Raw genomic sequence first — 19,572 nt, forward strand, 5'->3', positions numbered from 1 at the left:
CGGATGGTCATGTGCATTATAGACTTGCCTTCGATTTTGAATCTTGATTCATTTATATAATCATGTGCATAGAAATGTTTGACCTTTTGTATTACAATTGCTTACAGTTTTATTGACGTAGTCATTCACATGATTAACACAAGCTCTTTTGATAAAAATATAAATTATAATCATGTTAATCATGGTGCGCTACATGGACGCCGTTGTGTAAACACGCTCTTTTCTGACAGCTCCGGGCTGGTGCAAATTACTACAGAATTATTACAATCAAACTGTACCTTTCTTGGATTTACTTATCTGATATACATTCAGTTATCAGGTCTTGGAAACAATATATCAGTTTCATCTGGTTTTGACGAATTTTTGACTGCATTTCTTCAAATAAAGTTCTGTCATCGAACTTGAATTTCAGCAGCTCAAGCATGCCGTATGATACACGAGCGAAGCAACCGATGAATCAACACGCACCAGCCCCGCCCACTACCCCGCCCGACCAGACCACCCTCAGTGAACTTAAAGCGGAAGTCATGAAATTGTCTGATGTTCTTTGCAAGAAAATTGACTCAATTCACATTAAAATTTCTGATATCGAAACATCATTGAAAGATACCAGCGACAGGGCCTTGAATATTGAACAACATGTAATCCCTCAACTACGCAACGATCATAAAGCTGAGGTGGCAGCATTGGAAAAGAAGATTTTGATGATGGAAATTTATCAACGTAAAGGTAACCTATTATTCTATGGAGTTGAGCAAGCAAGAGAAGAAAATGTGTACGAGAAGCTTGTAAATGTTTTCATCGATTTGGGCCTACCAAGGGAAGAATCTGCGGGGATTATGATCATCAACGCTCATCGACTTCCACGGAAAACGCGAAACGTCGATGGATCACCAGCACGCGATCAAGGACCGGAGCCCATTATCGCCAAGTTTGCAATCATGAGGGATCGCCAGCACATTCTCGACGCTTACCTAGCACGCAACAAAAACGTAACCGATAGCGACGATCAAGCAACTAGTCAGGGTGCTCCCCGCGGAAGGCGAAGCAGGATCTCAGTGAGAACCGATCTCCCGCCGTGCATGAAATTCCGTCGTGGAAAGCTAGCAAGCGTTGCATATCGCCTTCGCAAGGAAAACAACATGTCTACGAAGATACTTGTACAAGGAACTGAAGTCATTCTCAAGTTCAAGGGAAAAAGCGAGAGAGAATGGAAAACCTACAACGACGAATAAAATCAGAGGATGAAGACTTCTCCGATCAACTCCCTAAGGCAAGATTACGGACAAATCAGAACATGAAACCAAAGTAAGATTAACCACTTTCGCTCATTTTGATGTAAAAAAAAAAATTATTCATGAAAAGATAATCTGAGAAAGATTTGACGATGATTTAAAATATTTGTTTAGTTTCATTGGCATTTTTAACGAAGTTATAAAGTCTGTTGACATAAATTTTAAAAGATAAATCTGAAAGAAATGTCAAGATTTATACACCTTTATCTTGTTAATTTCACAATAAAAGATTGAGCTAAAAGAATTTTAAAAAGATAATTAATACATTATTAAATTTTTAGCAAGATCAAATAATTGGATTGGTTTTTTTTTTGTCTTGTATTAAATATCTGCGAAACCTGTATATTTCATTAAAATACGACAATGTGATCAAACATGGATAATACAATCATTTCAAATGAAAGCTGTTATAAGATATCATAAATATGTACGACCTTTTTTTACTTCGATGATAATACAAAAATATTGAAAGAGTTGCTTTCACAATTTGCAACAAGTTTAATATAAACATGCCTGGATATTTAAAGTCGTGTAGACTGTGATTTTCCAGATTGTTATTATCAGGGATTAGTCCTTTATTCATCAAATTCCCATTAAATAAAAATTAATCATGCTTATTATTCCACTCTTACTGATCGGTGAAAACATACAATCATGATTTGAGTTTCGATATTAACAATTTTTGGACGCAAATAATTCTTCTTTTTCACGGAAAATCGTCAAACCTGTTTCACAAGAAACCTTTATGAGCGTGTAATTGAAATGTACGTATCAGCTATTGAGTGATCTCAATTCAGTTTGGCCAAGATAACATCTTTTTGCTGGACATGCTTGTTTACATTAATACAGCTTTTCTTAAACAACATGATCATTCTAAAGCGCTGCTTTTTACACCTTGTTTAGAATCGCTCTGTATACTCGGCAATTCAAGGTGTACATGTCTTGTGATCATTTTTACCTTTTTTAATGTTGTTTTCAAAAGAAATATAAAACAGATGGTACTTCCATTAGAATACTGAATGCACTAGCGTACTGTTAAGGGGAAAGATAAGCTGTATTTATGTACACACATCGTGACTTTAAATATTCGTAATAACTATGTAAACGTTTCGATTATTTTTTTACTTGTAATTTGCAGGTTACAGGCTTGTATGAAATATCACTCCTATAATCGGTGATATACACGATTGACATGTTGAGAACCTGAGATTCTCTTATATTCTTTTCAGAAAAAAACTGAATAAATTTCTCTGTTATCGAATGAACTAAAAAAAAAAAAAATTATGGTATTGCTTTTCCATAAATGCTTGTTTCTTCACTGTCATAATATACGTTATGCTGATATGACTAGTGTGTACTTGTTTTGATATATCACTCCCAAATATTGTTCTGTATATAGTTTTCTTTGCCACACATATCCACCTCTGTGTTTCTAATGAGGAAAAGAATGTTGCTAACATTATACGCTTACATGACATACACTGCATGAGTGAATCTATGCGAAAAAAACAATAATTTTACTCTTTCTTCTTCAATCTTGCCAGTTATTTCTTCTTTTTTTTTGCCAGGATAAACTTGCATATGTCTTTTTTTTTCCATGCTATAAACATACTAATGGACGCAAAATAACTCTAATTCTATTTGTATGGAAAAAAAAAGTCCTTTATAATTCTCTTAAAAGTTGCTTCCAAAAATATACTAAAACATATCTAAAATATTACAACTTCTTGTATATTTTCTCCAATGAAAGAGATCTCACTTTGCATTATTGTTTATGACCATCCAACTTCAATTCTGTCGAATTAACACGATTTTTATTTTCATTGCAACTAAAATCACCTCCTCAAACAGTTCAATGCAATGAATACAGTGGAATGCCTATGCAAATGATCATCGCTTATACAATTCAAACAGTTCAATGTCCTGCAGAGAACTGATTTTTTTTTTCTAATTGCAAGTAAAATCACCTTCCCAAACAGTTCAATACAATGAATATATATAGTGGAATGCCTATGCAAATGGTCGTCGCTTATTCGATTCAAACAGTTCAAAGTCTTGCACTGAACTGATTTTGTATACAATGTCATTATCATTTATTTGGTTTGTCTGTACACTCTTGTCAAACTTGCAAGTAATTTAAATTACATGTAAATGAGTGTTAATAGAACAGGTTGCATTGCAAGCAAACATCTACATTATTCCAAGTGCACTATTGTATTTTAACAACACCTTGTCCCTTTTCGGATTTAATTGTGGCATCTTATTTGGTCTTTATGCCTTGTTTGATTGTTTGAAACAGAAAAATTCCAGCATAAACAGATAAATGAGGATCCCATATAATCATGTTTCCGACACATCACATATTGTCTACTGTGTTTACCATGCACTATAACTGCATTCTTTCGTATATCTTTCATCATTCCAAAGCAAACATTTAGAGTGTTTCAATTATGGTCTGACATAAATACCTTTTTTGTAGTTATATTGCATTCATTGATCAATTAGAATTGAATAGAATTGAATCGGTTATAAAGTATACGTATAGGTGTATCGGAATTCCATGTAAATGAGGATCTTTTTGCTCTTTCAACGACTTTTTAAAATCACTATTTGTATAACAATTGAGACGTTGTTATGTATATTGTTATGTATATATTTGATCTCGTACTTTTTTTTTTCACAGCAATGCCTGTATTGCCCTATTACATTCTCAATCATTCATGGCTTGCTGACATAGAAGTAAATGCTTTTCTATATGCATTCCAATCCCATTCACAGTTCGATGGCAATTTCCTATTTTTGTTCTTTCTAACTCTGAGAGGCAAGAAACTTTCTATTCAAATTGAAGACGCCTGTTTATTCATGAACAATCACATTTTGCTCTTGATTATTGTATTTGTTGGAGTTTATGACTCTATAGATAGACTATCCCCTATTCACTGTATATACATATAGATATGCCTTTGCAGAAGATAGGCCCACGGTTAGTGAATAATAGAATAATGTAAAGCACGTTAATCATTTAAGGCACTATGATGTAATGAAATCGCCATACCGTCTGGAAAAAAAAAATCTTTATTACCAGCTGTTAATTGTATTAAAAGGTTTAAAAAGCCATTTCAATTTCATATTATCTTTAAAACTTATTTTACCAAACATTGGACAAAGATATATCAATATTTTCAAAGATCCATCATATAATTTATTTTAATGACAATGATGTAAGCACCAGCCCGAGTCTGTCAGATCGTCACACGTAAGTGAACATGTATAACACTTTCTTCAATGCTTCTGGCATACACATTTACTTGCACTCACATGCACCATGCACCTCGGTTACTTCTTCAACGATTGCAACCAAAATCCTATTTATTCTCTTTCAATAGAGCAGATATATTAAACGGTGAAACCTTTTCTCCCCAGTGTAAATATTATACAGCCAGTGAATTTAATAAGGCTTTTCATAAAGTAGCTCAAAGTGATATTCCCGACTACTTTAGTTTAATGCATTTAAATATAAGAAGCTTACAAAAAAACTTTGATACTTTTTGCGAATTTTTATCCACATTAAACACATTTCCATTTTCTATTATTGGTCTCACAGAGACATGGTTGCATCCAATGTCTCCTCCAATTTACAACATTGATAATTACAACTTCCTCCATACAGATCGAAAAGTTGGTAAGGGAGGAGGTGTCGCTCTCTATGTACATAAAGATCTTAATTACAAAGTAAGACATGATATTGAACTTCAAAATATAGAATCCTTATTCATTGAAATTTCTAACGCTAAAAATAAGAATAAAATAATCGGTGTAATCTATAGACCCCCAACCTATAATGCTGATACATTTTTAAATGAATTGGAATCTAGTCTCGAATCAGTTTCTCGAGAAAACAAAAAAATCTATATCACGGGCGACTTTAACATTGATTTGTCCTTTCCCTATACTACAATAGGTCAACATTTTACTAATTTATTATCATCAGTTGGATTACAACATCTCGTTAATAAACCAACTAGAATTTCTAACATATCAAATACAATACTTGATAATATTTTTTCTAATGTACTTGATAGAAATAATAATGGAATAATATACTATGATATTTCAGACCATCTGCCTATTTTTGCAATGTATCCAAATGATAAACGCCCTCACCAACCTAGGGACAAAGAAAACATAACCAGACGAAAAGAAACCCAACGTAATATAGAATCCCTGAAGGTAGATTTGGCTGAAGAAAATTGGCATGATATTTACCTAGAACAAAATACAAATGACTCTTATGTAATATTCTTAGATAAACTTCTTTATTATTATGATAAAAACGTGCCATTACTAAGAGTTAAATCGAGCAAAAAGAAGAACAAACAACCGTGGGTTACACAAGGTATAATTAAATCCATATTTACTCGGAATAGACTCTATAAAATATCCATTAAATCGCCTACAATTCAAAACATAAATAAATACAAAAAATTCCGCAACAAATTAACTTCAGTTATCCGCCTAGCTCGCAAATCTTACTTTTCTGATAAAATTGAAAATAACAAAGATAATAAAAATTCATTATGGAAATCTGTAAATGAGATATTAGGTAAGAAAAAAGAAAGCTATGATAACATTAATTTCGTAGAAAATGGTCAACACTTGCGAAACCCAAGTGATGTTGCTAATGCCTTTAATAACTTCTTCAATAATATCGGTCCAAATTTAGCTTCAAAAATAGTATCTAATGATAATGACTTTTCTGAATACTTAAACGACTTTCCGGAAAATTCTGTATTTTTTAATCCGACTAATACTCATGAGATCTTAGAAATTGTTAGGTCTTTGAAACCGACTAAATCTTCAGGGCATGATGGAATAAGTGTCTATTTATTAAAACAAATAATTCACTTTATAGCTTCACCGCTCATGCATATTTTTAACCTTTCTCTGTATCATGGCATTGTTCCCGATCCACTTAAGATTGCAAAAATAATACCAATATATAAGAAAGATGACCCATGTCTTACTTCCAATTACCGACCAATATCTTTATTACCGAGTATCTCTAAAATTCTTGAAAAAGTAGTTTACAAGCGATTGTATTCCTTTTTGAACAATAATAATATATTAATTCCAAATCAATATGGTTTTAGAGAGAATCATTCAACCGATTATGCTATTTTACAATTATTCGACAAAATATCTGATTCTCTCTCTAAAAAAGAACACACTGTTGGGATTTTTATGGATCTATCGAAAGCATTCGATACAATGGATCACCGCATTTTACTTTGTAAATTAAAGAGATATGGAATCAGGGGGGTGGTTTTCAATTGGTTCAAAGATTACTTAAGTAATCGACGCCATTATGTTTCTTTCAAATCAAAAACATCCAATATTTGTACCATGAAATGTGGAGTACCACAAGGATCGATTTTAGGTCCCTTGCTATTTTTGATTTATATGAATGATATTGTAAATGCATCTCGAGAATTAACATACGTTTTATTTGCAGACGATACAAATGTCTTCTATTCCCACAAAGACTTAAATATACTCGTCCCGACACTTAATTTAGAATTAAAGAAATTATCAAAATGGTTTAAAGCTAATAAACTCTCCCTAAATCTAAGCAAAACAAATTTTATGTACTTTAAACACATTCAAACTAAACATATGTTCCTTAATATATACATAGATGACATACCTATCATTGAAAAACAAGAAACCAAATTTTTAGGTGTATGGATTGACTCAAATTTAACCTGGAACAGTCACATTCACAATATTTCCATGATGGCATCCAGAGGAATAGGAATTTTGTTTAGATTAAAATATTATCTCTCCAAAAAATCATTATTTATGCTTTATAATTCGTTCGTTTTATCCCACTTATCTTACTGCAACTTAGTATGGGGGTATAGTAGTAAGGTAAAAATAGAAACGATTTTCCGTCTCCAAAAGAAAGCACTCCGCATATGTACTCATTCACATTTCATTGCACATACTGATCCAATATTTCACAACTTAAAGACATTGAAAATTGAAGATATTAACATTTATCAAACCGCCATATTTATGTTTAAATTTTCATCCAATATTATCCCGATTCCATTTCGCAATTTTTTTGTTTACAACAAAGACATTCACAAATATCCAACACGACATTCAACAGATCTTCACTTAACCAACCCAAGAATATTACTCGCTCATAAGACGATACGCCACCATGGCCCAGATATTTGGAATGCATTGCCACATGATCTTAAACAATGTACATCTCTCTATTCGTTTAAAGCTTCGTTGAAAAAATTTCTTATATCTAAATATACCTAATTTGATTCACCTGCACTCACCCACATGCACACACTTGCAATTCTTTTTACCATTTTTTTCTACCAATATATATATATTTTTAAATCTTATATTTCGTGACGATCAATTTATCAAATATGATTTATGATGGTTTTCATGTAGCCCCCTCTCCTGGCTGCTATTGCTTCAAGCATCTTTGTGCTTATAATAGCTGGCCCCTGTATTTTACCGAACTATATCACATGCTTAGGTATGATTTAATTATCAGTCTTTTCTGTATTATTTACAATGTATCTCTTTAATTGTCACATTTAAATTGTATTCATTCAATTATGTGAACATGTTAATTTATTATTGATTTATGAATAAAATGCAGAAACTCCTGCAAAAAAAAAAAAAATGGTACATTTATTTTAGACCAATGGAGGAAAGAACCTGGTCATTTCAGATGATCTTTTTTCTTTGCATGTTTAACTTTTCTGTTTACAAATACGAAGGCTGTTAAAGTAATAACCACTCTTTTTGTTGCTAACAGTATTGGACAGAAGATGTAAGCTAGTTCAATGATCATGATGATGAATTGAGTTAGATTTATTTTCTAATTCTACAGTATGAAAATGGCCTGCAGCCAGTAGAGCATTCTTTTTGTCTAAATAATTCATCCGGTAATTGAAACATGATAAACGATGTGTTTTATAGGTGTCGGTCAAATTTTGAAATTGGTTCCTAACTTCGTGGTATATTAATAAATATGTCTTTTTTAGAGTTCAAACAAAAATATAGATTGTAACTCTGGATTAAAAAAAACAGTTTTTTTTTTTTTATCTTTGAGGAGTTTTAATTGATCCAGTGATCTGTTGGTGCTTGATTACTCTAGACTTATTTTTGATTACTTAAGTGTGAACATGACCTGGATCTCAGTAAAATATTCCTTTTATTCATTTCTCCGGAAATGTATATACATAAGCAAGATTAATATTTTGCCGGTGGATTTTTTTTTTTTTTATTTTTTTTTTTATTTTTAAATCTCGCGGTTCATTTCGGAGTAAAAAAGGAGTATATAGTAACTCCATTGATTAAAAAGAACAAACAAACCTGTGACATGTGACTGTGATGAATTCTAAATTCTAAATCCAGTAAACTGCCCATTCTGGATTTATTTTGGAATTTTGGATTTAATGACAATCTTGTTTTAACCTTTGTGTACATTTTAATGCCATGCTTGTGCATTATTCATAAAGGCTTATTCTTAACTGCAAAATTTTCTTTCTGTTTTGAAGAAGAAGAAAAAAATTTTACTGATCATAATCATAAGTGTACATTGCTGTTTTAAGGTCAAAAGAGGAAAGAACTTTGTAATTGTCATGTAGGTTTACTCTGTTCACTGAGGACGTACAGTATATAGGACATAATTATTTGTAAAAACAGTAACCATTCTACATAAGAAAAAGATAGCTTTAGTTAATTTATGTTTGTGACAAATCAACTATGATTAATGTACAGCTAGTGTAACATGATCTGGATCTCAGACGATCATTCTTTTTATTCATCAATTCACCGGTATTTCGATCAAGCCAAACAAATTGTATACCAGGTGTAAGAGTACAAGTTTTATTTAAATGTACGAACACCATAACTACATTCGAATGCCTTTTCTCCTTCTTTCAGTTTTCTGGGAAGCATGCTCTGAACAATTTGAATTTGTGTCATTCCTTATCCTATTCTATATAGGGGAGGCTTCCCAGCTTGTTTTATTCACGGGAGCTCACCCAACTCTTTTATGCTTATTTAGTACAAAATATTTACGATGCAATTGACATCGTATATAATTGCCAATGTTTACCTGATGACTTTTCATGTGTTTGTGCTCCTTTTCTTCATAGGAATGTGTATAACCAGTTTTTCTTTATCCAATTATTATTCTCTCCAGTACGTCCTTGCCTCGCTGACACTCAGAGCACGCGGTCTCGTCGGTCTCTTCAGGAAGCGATTCTTTTGCATTTCGTGTTTTTCTCTTTCAATTCCCAGTGATTGAAAATTTCCCCTTTTCAGTGTTGAATGATGATGAGTTTTACAATTTGTTTAGGCCGAACAACGAAACCCAAAATACTAACTACAATTCTTCTTTTGAAAATCTCGTATCAATGGAGATGAATTTAGCTGCAGATTTAAATGAAAATAACGACAATAATTATCCAAGTTCGAATTACTTTACAATAAATCAATTTAATTATCTTGATAAATCTACTTATACACTTTCAATAACATGAATAATGCACATGAATATAAGGAGCTTGAGCTCTAATTTCGACAATTTACGCCTTTTATCCGATTAATCTTCACAAACCAAAATGTCCATAATCGCGCTAACTGAGACATGGTTATCACAGGAATCTGATGGTTTATACTCACTTCCTGGTTACACATTTGTAGAAAACCATATAGGGGTAATAGACGGGGAGGACTCAGGGGTAGGTATCTATATCAATGAACAACTAGAATATTTTACTCACAATGATCTTAATTGTATGAATGAAATTGCTGTATCTCTTATCATTGAAATTCGGGTACCAAACTCTAAAAACATAATGATCGCAGTATTTTATAGACCTCCTAACTCCAACACAAATAATTTTTTGAATACTTGCAAGACTTTCTACAAAATCCGGTTTTTTATAATAAAGATTGTTATGTGGTAGGTGACTTTAATATAGACATATCTAAATCTAATCACAATAGGTCACATGAATTTTTGGATATCATGCTTTCATCATCCTTTTTACCATTGATAACAAAACCCACTAGGGTTACTAACTAATCTGCAACCCTTATTGATAATAATTTTTGTAATGTTTCTCCTTTACCCGAGTCTGGAATAATTTTATCTGATATTTCTGACCATTTCCCGATATTTTCAAGAACTCCGTTTAGGTTAGCAAAAAAAGATACCCCGCAACATAAATTCCGACGACTAACACCAAATAATTTACAGAGCTTAAAAGATGGTCTTGAAGACGCGGATTGGTCTGAGGCATTCAGTTCTCAAGATACCAATACAGCATATAATATATTTATGAAAATTTTTACTTCACATTTAGATAGACATGTACCATTGGTCAGTAAATGTAATAATTATAAAAATAGTCCAAGACTTCCTTGGATATCGAAATCAATATTACGATCAATAAATCGCAAAAATAACTTATACTATGCCGATAAAATTAATCGCTCAGAAAAGTCACATCGTAAATATACTACATATAAAAATACCCTCACTAAATTATTGCGGAGTGAAAAACGAAAATATTTCACAAATCAATTAATTCGTTTCAAACACGACATCAATAAAACATGGAAAACAATAAACACTTCCATAAATAAACAAAGCACAAAAGCACGCATAAAAACAATAAAGCACAATAATGTTGAAATTTATGATTCTTTTCGTATAGCTTAATATTTAATCAATACTCTACAAAAATTGGAAAAAGTCTTGCAGACAATATACCATTAACACAAAAAAAAATTACAGATTTCATTCACCAACCAAACCCTAATTCTTTATTTTTAGTACCAGTACATAGAAATGAAATAATAGATATAGTGAACAACTTAAAAAACAAAAAAAGCTATGGTCACGATGGTATTGACAATTTTTTTTTAAAGAATGTTATATAATATATTGTTGATCCATTAGCATACATATTCAACCTTTCTTTAAGTAATGGCGTCGTGCCTGACAATATGAAAATATCAAAGATAATACCAGTGCACAAAAAAGGAGAAAAGATTAATGTATGTAACTATAGACCGATAGCTTTATTACCTACTTTGTCCAAAGTTATGGAAAGGGTGATCTACACAAGATTATTAAATTTTTTGAATAAATATAATATAATCTCTGATTTTCAATTTGGATTTCGCCAAAAACAAAGTACATCTCATGCCACTCTCTCATTTATTGACAAAATAACAAAAGCTATTGACGACTTTGAACATACAATAGGTGTTTTTCTGGACCTCTCCAAGGCCTTTGACACTATAAATCATGAAATACTGCTCTACAAACTTGAAAATTACGAAGTTCGTGGAAAAGCCTTGGAGTGGTTCAGAAACTACCTCGTAAATCGTAAACAATTCGTAAGCATAAATGAACAAAATTCTTCTCTACAAAATGTTAACTGGGGTGTTCCCCAAGGCAGCCTCCTGGGCCCTCTCTTATTTATAATCTATATAAATGACATCCAGAACTCCTCTGAAATACCCCGGACCATCCTTGCAAAATCAATTTTTACTTTTGAAGGCCCTAGACTCTGGGGAACTATTAATAAAAACATCAAAGAATCACCAAGCCTTTATTCTTTCAAATATAAGTTCAAAAAATTTCTCCAAGATAACCATTGAATTTAACTCTTCATCACTCAAACTCTTGTATTTTTTTTTAAATCAAACATGATTATCATGTCACGTACGCTTTTCCATCTCTTTCGTTTTCCTGTTGATCAACGAGGTCCGTCTGTGAGTGCTGGGGCTGGATTCCGGAGACCTTTAATCTCTCTTTTTCTTATTTCCTTTTCTATTTTAATTTCCCCTATTTCCTTTTAATTTAACTGGTTCATGCTCAAGTTGTTATTTTGATTTGTATATGCTATGCAACTACAAGAATATTTATTAGGAGGCTGCACTCTACAAGCTCCGCTTTTTAGCAGCCTCCTCCATTTCCAACCTGATATGTAATAATCTTGAATATAATTTTTGTACAGGAATACTTGAATTATGTTTTGTTATTTATATGTTAAAATGTACAAAATAAACTGTAATTGTTGAAAATGGAAATAAACGAAATGAAATGAAATGAAATATTAGTTTGCAATATTATGAGTTGTACTTTGTTGAGTAGACAAAAAAAAATGCTGGAGAACGCTACCATAAGCAGTGCTTGACTAGGGTAGCGGCCTCAAACGTAATAGCGAAATAAACAATGCGGATGAATATGATTTTCCTGCCCGGTCCCCTTTATTTGACCAAAACATGATCCTACCCTGGAAATGATATATGAATTTTGTAAACGCTGGTTTAAGTGCGATTAATAAAATGAGTTAATAAAGTCAAAGCTGAAAAAAAAGCAAATACAAAGAAAATAGAAAAATGAGACATTCGATCTAGACTGGGTGCAAGGTGCAGTTAGTTTCATATATATTAGTTTTAATGTTTAGCCTATTAAAAGTTTATCCGGCAGTTTCTATCAAACTTTGTCGAAACTTTAAAGTGCCTTATCGATTTGACAAAAGGGCGAAATATTTTATATTATCAAGTCTACTTAATATCGATATCATTTTAACACCTCATCTTGCCAAGCAGGCGCGGTTCTAGGCTAAAATTTTGAAGGTGTTTCTGGGGGCTTGAGAGATTTTCGACGTTGGCTTATTCAATAAATGGTATGGGCAGCGTATGTGTACTTGGGAGAATATGCTGATGTGATTCAGCAGCTAGTCCCCCGCCCATGTTTCTAATAAAAACTAAAATCACATCTTCAAAATGTTTGAGAATGTTTGTAATAACCATGTCATGTATGATACCTATCTACGGAGCCCGAGAGGGGACATGCATGAAATTTTTTTTTTAGTAAGTCGTTCCCACCACTTATAAGTCGTTACCACCACTTATAAGTCGTTACCACCACTTATAAGTCGTTCCCACCACTTATAAGTCGTTACCACCACTTATAAGTCGTTACCACCACTTATAAGTCGTTCCCACCACTTATAAGTCGTTCCCACCACTTATAAGTCGTTCCCACCACTTATAAGTCGATACCACCACTTATAAGTCGTTCCCACCACTTATAAGTCGTGACCACCACTTATAAGTCGTTCCCACCACTTATAACTCGTTACCACCACTTATAAGTCGTTCCCACCACTTATAATTCGTTTACTGCGTCTGGACTAAATTCTTCGTAAGGCCTATGCTAGAGCGATTTAGAGTCGATTTAGAGTCGTCTTTTTTAAAACTACTGATTTTGTTCTGACCATTTTAGCCAAAAATGGATGAACGAGAGCAAGAACGAAATGCAGTGATAAAGATATGCTTTGAAATGGGACTCATGTACAAAGACATAGTTACGATTCTTGCCACAGAGTGTGGAATTGTAATTTCTTTCCGTCATTTGAAAAGGCTGCTCAGACAGCATGGCCTGTCAAGGAGAAAAAACTACAGTGACATCGGTGAGGTTGTAGACTTTATTCTAAAGCAGGTCGAGGGATCGGGTCGTCTGCATGGCTACCGATGGATGTTTGAAAAATGTCGGGCACATCATATCAATTGTAAAAAGGAAGATGTAAGGATAATCCTTGGAGTTGTCGACCCAGAAGGGACAACTCAGAGGAGAAGGAGAAGACTGAGGCGACGTCAGTATTCATCCAAAGGGCCAAACTTTTTGTGGCATCTGGACAGCTACGACAAACTGAAAGCATTTGGAATATGCATTAATGGCTGCATCGATGGGTTTTCCAGGAAAATAATGTGGATGAACGCCTACCACACTTCATCAGACCCGAAGGTGATTGGAGGGTACTACATAGAAAAGGTGTCAGACATCGGAGGATGTCCATCTGTTGTACGTGGGGATCTAGGTACCGAGAATAGATATGTGCGTGACTTTCAAAGGTTCTTCCGTGAGGACGACGAAGATGGCATGGCGGGCATTCGCAGTTATCTAGAAGGTCCAAGCACCGCCAATCAAAGGATCGAGTACTGGTGGTCCTTCCTTCGAAGGGAGTGCATGGAATTTTGGATCTATTTTTTTCGCGATTTGCAAGATGACGGTGATTTCATTGGCAATTTCGTAGATGTCAATCTCCTACGGTTTTGTTTCTTACATCTTATCCAGGTAAGAGCAATGGCAATTTTTACCTCCATTTTAGATTTGCATGACCATCGACCAAAATTAAGAATCAGAAATTAAGATTAGAAGAAAATCTTTAACTTTACTTTATAATATCATATAGATCTAGGCCTTTAATTGTTCTTTTACAGTGATCAACTTTTTTGTTCGCACTGCAAATGAATTGAAGCAGCGCAAGGATCTGGTTCTGGACATTTGAGAATGTCGATCCCCAAGAAGTAACGAAGTTGGATGTTGATCACACTTTCAAAAGGATCAATGTAAAAAAAAGTTGGGGCGTTTTTGCAGGGTAGCTTTGCCCCACCCCCTCCAAAGGGTCAGGGGTGCTGCTCTCAGGGGCCTGATTTAATATAGCATTTAGTAACCGAAGCCATAGATGTTTAATCATGCTTCAGTGCCGAATAGAATATTGCCAAACATTTTACATTTTCATTTTCATGTTTCCTCCCTTGTGTCTTTTGTTGACGGTATACTGGTTTATGCTTAAAATATTAAATGACGCCGTTTTATCTCTTTCCCATCTCAATTGCAGGCTGAGCTTGATGAAGTGGTAGATGTATGGGATCGGCATCTCATTAGACCATCGAGGAACGTCCAAGCTCCTAGCGGCCGCCCAAACATTATGTTCAACTTGCCGTCTTTGTACACTACAAGAGATTATCTGCATGGTGTGAGCCAGGAACGTATGCAAGCATGCAAAGAGGAATGTGTTTTCAGAAAAACAATACCATGTGATGAAGACATCTTTGAACTCTGTTGCATCGTGATGAATGAAGTTGGGTACGAGTATCCAAGAGACGGACACGGTGCTCGACTTCTTTATGTAGCTCTTCGACGTGAGATAACACACTTGCTTAACAATTAATTCTGTCTGAAGGTGCAGCAGCTATAGGTTCAAACCAACTTAACCAAGGAATACAAACAATACCTGTTCATGTGGGTGTGTTTTAAGTTTTTCCTTTTTTGTTCTTCTTAAAAATTTACTATGAGAAGGCTTTTTTTTTCCACCGCCACCCCCCCCCCCGGTTGCCCCCTCTTTCTTTCTCTCTCCCTCTCTCTTTTTTTCTCTCTACCCCTCTCTCTATATTGATAGGTTCACATGGTGTGATTACCATGATAATCAGAATAGATTGATATATATGATGACGGTACGTAAATGTAAGGTGAGGTAAATGTAAGGTGAGGTAGATCTAGGCCTATATCAGTATATGTAATTAAGAAAAGTAATATTTCAAAATGATATTGTGTGGGTTTACGTTAATTTTTAAACTCACCTAGCTGGCAATCACAACAGTACTTGGAGTTGGAAGTGTAATTATTTAAGCTTTGGAAATGTCTGACTTGTTATAGTTATAACAGGACCAACTCCCCGCCCCCCCCCCCCTTCTCTCGATTCCTCTCTTGATCCAACTCTCTCCCTGGTCGGAACGAAGTCAGTCCTAATTAGACCTAACGTTACAAGACTGTGAAGACTCTCAATTAAATATAAATCGCTCTATCCTAGGCCTATAGGATAAAGGTTTATAGTCGATCTGTAGTCACGTTAAAAGCAGTAAAATAAAGTAAACGTAGGCCTACCTATACGGGACCTATACATCTATCCAGGTCTTACTTGTTTCCGTCCTCGGCATGCATGACCGACCCCATTCAGAAAATCGTCAGCAACATGCTTCTTCTTCTTGTTGTTGTTATAATGTTGGGTACCCGGGTCTGTTGTTGTTGTTGTTGTTATTTTAAATAGGCAAACTAGTCAGTTTTGACGATTGTTGCCTTGTAAATTTGCTTTCCCTTTTTTTTCAAAAGAATAATTTCTTTGTTCAATCTATATCAGTTAAAAAAAAGTGAAGGAAAGATAGGAAAGAAAAGTTCTTAGGAAATCGTGCAAGACCACCTCTCCTGCCCTGTATTAGTACGTTATCCTGACAAGCCCGCTCGAGGTACATTTCGAGGGCGTCTCAGGCGTACAAACAAATTGTACTCCCTATGTCTCTCAAACGTGAGCAGGTGGCGCTCTATCCGATACCTCGTAGAACTCCATTTTAAAATTCCGCAGGTGAAAATTTATGTCAAATCGATCAGATCAATATTAAATTTTTTTTTTTAACTTTTTAACAAAAAAATACATTTACAGTAGAGTAAATACTGACATTCAAGGGCCATATGATAAAGTGAAAGTGACAAGAAAGGTGCACACATAGACTATTTAGGTGAAAAGATCATCGATTACATCATAAACAATTACCCCCCAAGATGAATAATATACACCTTGCTCAGAAAAGTATTTTGGTCACGAAGTCTTGACTACACCCTGTTGTAATGGTTGCCATCCTGGCAACCAAATTGAAATCTATAAGTCCTTTTGAAATATCTGATAAGTGCACTTTGGGTCTTTACTGCGAGATTCTCCACTTTACGTTCCGCATCAGAGATATTGTTAACATTTAATTCAGCAAGTAATAGGGCTCGTTGAATTATAAATCTAGGGCGAACATATAAGAAGTGGTACATCGTTTCTCTTTCATTGCAGAAATCACACTTTCCAGTTGTGTGTCTTCCCGTCTTAAAAAGGAAGTCATTCAAACCCAAACCTCCCAAACGTAATCTGTGGATCATTTTTTCACCACTTTTGTCTGTGCAGAGATAATCAAAGGGTGTTTTTTCTGATACAACTTTCTGGTATTTTCTTAATTCTGAAGTTGACTTGTCCCATCTCTTCTGCCATTCATTTCTTGCAAGGACTTTTACAATCTTTTTTGTTTCTTGGATATTCAAACCATTATTTATCTCTATTTCTTGTTTTAGGGCTGCCTTTGCATAGAAGTCAGCCGTTTCGTTTCCATTAACCCCACAGTGAGATGGAATCCACTCTAAGCAAATCAATATACCTTTATATTTTAGACAAGTAGCGGTATTTATGATTTCTCTAACGAAATTATCATCGTTGTTTTCCTTCACTGCTTCGATAGCACTCAGAGAATCGGTAAAAATTACCACTTTATTATAAACATTCAAAATTTCCAACCATCTTCTTCATCCTACACTGACTGCCTCCTTCAATCCTGAAGATTCTTGCAGTATTGTAGTACCGGGGGCCGGCAGGTGCAATACACCGGGTGAACACCCTACTCTTTGACGAACCACTGCAGTGCCAGAACAATGGCGACCAATTCTGATCTATACGATGATGTAAAATTTTGCATTCTTTTACATTCGATTACCCGCATAGCAGGCACGTAAAAACAAGCAGAGGCATTGCCGTGCACCGGGTCTCTAGAACCATCAGTGTAAATATGGAGATTCTCTCTCCACTTTGTATTAATATACTCCACAGTTGTGTTATATTGATAAAAAACGTTATCACTTTTGGATACAAGCTCATGCAGCTTCAATGACACTTCTGGTGGAGAGAGATGCCAAGGAGGCATGGGTGTATAAGACTGAAAAGATTCAGTTGTGTAGTATATATCATCTTCCAAAACTCTCAAACCAAAAGGTTTTCGTGCTTTCTTATTTTTTTCGTATTCAAATTGCCAACAGTTCTTCAATGAAGATTGGAGTGGGTGTTTGGCGTTTTGTCTTATTTTTGCTTTGTAAACCTTGCTAAGCATGTATCTTCTCAGATCGAGTGGTAATTCACCAGTATCTACCTGTAAGGATTCCAGGGAGGTACCCGGCAACGCCCCTGTGCACAATTTTAAAGCCTGGTATTGAATAGTCAACAAGAAGTTCTTCACATGATCATGAGCTGAATCATATGCTTCTGCTGCATAATCCAACAATGGCCTGATGACCACTTTATAAAAAGTCAAAAGGCTTTTATAACTACTTCCCCACTTAGTTCCCACTAGTCTTTTCATTATATTTATTTTCTTTTTTGCTCTTGTTACAATCATATTTATATGTGGTCTCCATGTTAACTTTCTATCCAGTACTACTCCTAAAAATAGATGTTCGTCCTTTTGTGGTAAGGGGACCTCATCTAATTGAATCTGTACACATTTGTTAGTGTTACTAAAAAGCAAAGTAACAGATTTTTCTTTAGAAAGGGTAAAACCCCATCTGTTGAACCACTCATTTAGGATATTCACATAGGTTTGTACTTTTCTTTTTTTTTTTCCACTTTTCCATATAACACAGTCGTCTGCGTATATAGAAATATTGACAGATTCGTCCATTGGTATGTCCGACAACATTAAATTGAAAAGGACGGGACTTAGGGAACTACCCTGCGGTAGCCCTTCCTCTATGTCCTGTATATCTGAGAGGTACTTATTTGCCCTGACCTGGAAAGAGCGCCCGCTTAAATAGTTCCATAAGAACTTGACCATGTTGCCTTGGAAACCAAGTTTATTAAGTTTATAAATCAAGCCTTCCTTCCATAGTCTATCATAAGCCTTCTCCATGTAAAAGAAAACGGCCAGGGTATGTTCTTTATTCCCAATACTTTTTTTAATGTCATTTTCAAGTTGGGTTATATTGTCTTTTGTGCTTCTTGCCTTTCTAAAAGCACTGTGGCAACATGGTAACAAACTATGTTTTTCCGTAAACCATACCATTCTTTCTTTGATGATTTTCTCAACTATTTTGATGAAACAGTCATTAAGAGCGATAGGCCTGTAGGAAGGAACGTCTGTAGCTTCCTTGTGTGGTTTCAATATTGGGACTATGACGCAATGCTTACATTGGAGGGGAACAATAATCCTGTTTCCCATATGCTTTTAATTATAGTTAACATTATCACTCTCCCTTTGTGTGAGAGATTTTTATATACTTCATACCCAACGCCATCTTTACCTGGAGAAGACTCTTTACATTTTTTTAAAGATATTCTCAATTCGTACATGGTAAAGGGTTCATTAAGGACACTGCTACCCTTAGCATCACCAAATGATGATATGATGTCCTCATATTTTTTAACAATATCTATTTGTTCAGGGGTAAAAACTTTGCCCTTAAAACTATCGTTTATGTTTTTAAAGTGGTTGGCGAAAGTATCCGCAACGTCATTGCCAGTAACAACGGAACTATTCTCTCTCATGAGAACAATGTTTTTCCTGG

General features: G+C 34.5%; 1 protein-coding gene across 1 annotated transcript; it reads left to right on the forward strand.

Moving 5' to 3' along the window:
* The first annotated feature begins 13,578 nt into the window (after positions 1-13,578).
* On the forward strand, positions 13,579-15,379 carry LOC129267417 (uncharacterized). The gene is made up of 2 exons (XM_054905128.2): positions 13,579-14,499; positions 15,047-15,379. Exons 1-2 carry the CDS (start codon positions 13,654-13,656, stop codon positions 15,377-15,379), a joined length of 1,179 nt encoding a protein of 392 aa, XP_054761103.2. The 5' UTR covers positions 13,579-13,653.
* The last annotated feature ends 4,193 nt before the right edge of the window (positions 15,380-19,572 follow it).

The sequence above is a fragment of the Lytechinus pictus genome, chromosome 15 (genome assembly GCF_037042905.1).
Source record: "Lytechinus pictus isolate F3 Inbred chromosome 15, Lp3.0, whole genome shotgun sequence".
Taxonomy (NCBI): Eukaryota; Metazoa; Echinodermata; class Echinoidea; order Temnopleuroida; family Toxopneustidae; genus Lytechinus; species Lytechinus pictus.

What these genes read in the sequence shown, in the direction of transcription:
- LOC129267417 (XM_054905128.2), top strand. Translation starts at nt 13,654, where the DNA reads ATGGATGAACGAGAGCAAGAACGAAATGCAGTGATAAAGATATGCTTT. An exon ending in GTTTCTTACATCTTATCCAG is followed by an intron (nt 14,500 to 15,046) that starts GTAAGAGCAATG and finishes TCTCAATTGCAG; the next exon opens with GCTGAGCTTGATGAAGTGGT.